Source organism: Parambassis ranga, chromosome 8 (assembly GCF_900634625.1).
Source record: "Parambassis ranga chromosome 8, fParRan2.1, whole genome shotgun sequence".
Lineage (NCBI taxonomy): Eukaryota > Metazoa > Chordata > Actinopteri > Ambassidae > Parambassis > Parambassis ranga.
Window position 1 is genome coordinate 13,822,655 of NC_041029.1, and position 4,184 is coordinate 13,826,838.

The 4,184-nt window shown below is 40.7% G+C and overlaps 1 protein-coding gene across 1 annotated transcript; it reads left to right on the top strand.

Moving 5' to 3' along the window:
- Positions 1-2,038: 2,038 nt before the first annotated feature.
- On the top strand, positions 2,039-3,415 carry LOC114439766 (beta-galactoside-binding lectin-like). The gene is made up of 4 exons (XM_028411921.1): positions 2,039-2,101; positions 2,340-2,419; positions 2,887-3,055; positions 3,130-3,415. Exons 1-4 carry the CDS (start codon positions 2,096-2,098, stop codon positions 3,271-3,273), a joined length of 399 nt encoding a protein of 132 aa, XP_028267722.1. The 5' UTR covers positions 2,039-2,095; the 3' UTR covers positions 3,274-3,415.
- The last annotated feature ends 769 nt before the right edge of the window (positions 3,416-4,184 follow it).

Genomic DNA, 4,184 nt, shown 5'->3' on the forward strand with positions numbered 1-4,184 from the left:
CAAAATAAAAGTCCTGGCACAAACCATGACAGATGGATGGATGGAGGGTCTTCAGTCTGCACAAGAAGCAAAACAAATGAAGAACATTGTGTTTAACATGGGCAGACAGAAAATGAGGGTTTTTGTAATAAAACAAATCTGCATGTTGAAATCCAGGTAATTAAGACAATATGGGGGAAAATAGTAGTAATAATAGTAGAGAAATGTTACACTGCCAACATAGTGGCGGTCAGAGTGCCCTGGAGCCTCCAAACAGCTCTTCAGAAACAAACAGGTGACATCACAGAAGCTTCATCCATAGTTTTTACTGTCAATGGTCTTAACCCAGCCTTTAACTCACTCCAAGATTCAACAGGCTCTTCCTAAACAGTGAATCTTTTTTAAAAACAAACTTAAAGGGGAGTTTTTAATTATATAAAGAACCACATCTACCAGCAGGAAACACACTGGCAGAAAAAGTAGACACATGCAGGCTTACCAATACCAGGGTCACTGTGTGTTTAGACCCCATCTTTAGTATATAATAATATTTGTATTTAGAGGAAGTTATTAGTTACTGTGAACACTGGCTCTAATCACACCCTTTTAGATCTGTGTGAAAGTGTGCGTGTGTGTGTTACAGCTAGTGAGTTTCAGTCACTCTGAATGAGCACAAAGCCTGACTTACAGAGAAATGCAAAGAGAGAGAGAGTGAGAGGCACAAAACTACAAGGAGACAGAAAACACAGTTTATGACATGAATAACTAGTATGAACTGGGCTGATGAGAGAGGAGGAGAGGTCAGAGGGTGAAAGGGGGATTTGAGGTGAACTGCTCAGTGGATTATGTTTGTGCCCCCCGACAGTGAAGGCCTATAGCAGCATAGCTGTGCTAAAAGTTAAGATTTTATCACCCCATGACACCTGTTCTACCCATGTCGTGACTGTACCTTTACCAAGAAACAAAACAAAAACATGCTGTAGCTCCTTCTTTCAGCTAAATGTCACAGAGTTTCCAAATAATCTGGTTTGAAAAGTAGCCAAACTTTGAAGACATGTCAAAACAAAATGGTGTGTATCACCATCAGCAATCTAACGGACACAAAAACAAGACGCTTTCTCTTCAGTCTGAACATGTACTGATGACAGATGATCAGTTTGACGGATTAAACTTGTCAACAAAGTGATCAAATGAAAGTTAAAATGGATGGATGGATGGATGGATGGATGGATGGAGGTTCTTCAGTCTGCACAAGAAGCAAAACAAATGTTGTTTGTCTTTAACGTGGGCAGACAGAAAATGAGGGTTTTTGTAATGAAACAAGTCTGCACGTTGAAATTCAGGTAATTAAGACAATATGAAATAATAGTAGATCTAAAAGCAGCTGGTACAGTGCAGCTCTGATTTCTAGCAATTTGGAGAAATGTATTAGATAATGAGACAGTCGTTAGACACAGCCTACACAGTAAACCAGACCTACACAGGTCAGTATGGAAACATTTAGAGCTATTGTTTGTGAGTTTCACACAGACACGTCTTCAAGAGGACTCTACAAGTCCAGATGCTTTGGTTCTGTTGTTTCTACAAGACCTGGGTCACTGTGGGTGTTTAGACACCATCTATAGTATATAATAATATATGTATTTAGAGGAAGTTATTAGTTACTGTGAACACTGGCTCTAAAAACACCCTTCCAGATCTGTGTGACAGAAGCTTAGCCTGAGTTATTAAGTGTCCACCTGCCATATCAACATCTTTCTAATATTTAACAAGATTGATTTATCAATAATATAATATAATATAATAATATAATGGGTCATGAACAATGAGCAGCAAGGTCCCTGGCCGAGCAGATTCTTCTTTGAATCAGGACTGTCCTGCTTGCTCAGGGGTTCAGGCTCTGGGTTTCTATAAAGCACCTAGAGACAAGACTGATTGTACAAGGTGCTGTACAAACAAAACTGAACTGAATGATTGGCTGTCTGAGCTGTCACTCAGGGCTGAAGGGAACCTCCCACGCTGCATATAAGTCAGCTGTGAGGGATGCAGAGAGGTTAGATCCTGCTGCACCTGCACCACCATTTCTGCTCCGCTCTGACCGGGAGAATCTACAAAGATGACAGTGAGTATCCCTCATCATTGACCTCTGTGTGTGATTAGTCAGCTGACAGCTGGGGCTTGTTCACTTTCATGCAGACAGAGACAGAATCTCTCATCTTGTAACTCTGCTTGTGCCTGTGATCCAGGTTTTCTGAAGTTTGATTCACTGTGCTGATGCTTCACATTTCCCTGAATAATAATAAGTGGATCTTGTAAAATGTTTGTATTACTGCACAATAACACACTGTGTCCTCACACAGGGCGTCACCATCAGTAACTGGTCCTTCAAGGAGGGACAGACGATGACCATCACTGGATTTGTCAAATCCAATGCCACATAGTGAGACCATGAGAGCAAAGATTGAACAAAGCAATGACTTTATAGAACAATCAATATCATCTGACTCAGTGACTCCACATCTGTGCTAAACTATGAGACAAATGAGACACAACTCTGTGAACTGACCTTTAAGCTGAGACTGAATTAAGTTTAACTTTTCTTGCATTCATTTGTTGTCTTTATTGTATGTAATTATATTACTACAACTGTCTGTTAGCGACATAGATTGTTATTATTATTAGGAAAAACATTCTTAAATAATGAAATTATGAAACAGAATCAGGAGTTTCACAGAACAGATATGATTCTGTTTAAATATTAAGTATGAGATAGTAACTTATTAAACTTTGATCCTCTCAGCTATGAAATATGCTGTCATTACATCACATTATCTGACTCACTATCATCCATGAGGGCCACATTGTTTACATCCATGCTGACACTCACTGCTTTGTGTGTCTGTGCAGCTTTGTGGTGAACATTATTTCCAACAACGATGACATCGCTCTGCACATCAACCCTCGCTTTAGTGCACGCTGTGATGAAAACAAGGTGGCCGTCAACAGCTTTAAGGGGGGAGTGTGGGGTCTGGTGCTCCAGCTGGGCAATCCCTTCACCCAGGGGAAGGATTTCAAGGTGTGTGTTTGTGTTTTTTTTCAGTGTGATCTCTGCTGGAGTTTATGTGTCACCCCCTCATCTTTGTCTTTCAGATCGTCATTAAGTTCACCCCTGATGGGTTCCAGGGGACTGTGCAAGACAACCCATTCACCTTCCCAAACCGCCTGGAAGAAGACAAATACACCCTACTCCGTGTCGATGGAGGCGCGCGTGTCCGAAGCATTGAGATCAAGTAAATTTCAAACAATCTGAGGGAATGTTTTTCTATTATTACTTTGCTGTAAACAGGTTGTGTGTTGGTCAAATTCCTGAATACACACAGTGCCAGCTTATCAGACATTATGCAAAACTTCAGCCTCTAAGGCGACTAAAAACATTCCAGATCTGTAACTTTAATGTTGTAACTGCTGAACATCTATCAAAATGATGTACAACTATAACATTATACTAAGAGTAATTAAATAAGATACTGCTGTGTTGTTGCAACCAAATAAATTCTTTCACATCACCTTCACTCTGCAGCTGTTACTTTTTATGAATATATGTTCAAACGTGTTGTTAAACTGTACAATTGCAGTTTAAAGAGAAAAGTAGGTGGGCCTCTTTGTTTCACTCTCTGTTGCCATGGTGAATGATGGTATCCATTGATGATGGCTTTTTATTTTCATGGTGCACACACACTTGACTCAGAGTCAACACACTCAGAGACGAATAACACACAGATCCACTGCACTGAAACCACTGAACCTGCTTCATGAAACTGACACACACACACACACACACACTCACTGTTGTACACACAGTGGTGGAGGAAGTATTGAAGCTTTGTACTTAAGTAAAAGTGCAACACCCCATTAAAATATATTCTTAAGTAAAAGTAGAAGTGCTATATATATATATAGCTGGTGGTGGACTTCAGGAAGCACCAGACACTCCCAAACCCGGTCAGCATCAAGGGTACCAACGTGGACATTGTGGACAGCTACAAATACCTGGGTGTCCACATTGACCACAAACTGGACTGGTCCACAAACGCAGAGGCAATATACAGGAAGGGACAGAGTCGCCTGTATCTACTTAGGAGACTCAGGTCCTTTAACGTCTGCCAGACCATGCTGCAGATGTTTTACCACTCGGTGGTCTCCAG

Excerpts from the sequence above, each read along its gene's own strand:
- LOC114439766 (XM_028411921.1), top strand. Across the intron at positions 2,420-2,886 it reads GTCAAATCCAATGCCACATA|CTTTGTGGTGAACATTATTT; the intron begins GTGAGACCATGA and ends GTGTCTGTGCAG. Across the intron at positions 3,056-3,129 it reads CCCAGGGGAAGGATTTCAAG|ATCGTCATTAAGTTCACCCC; the intron begins GTGTGTGTTTGT and ends TTTGTCTTTCAG.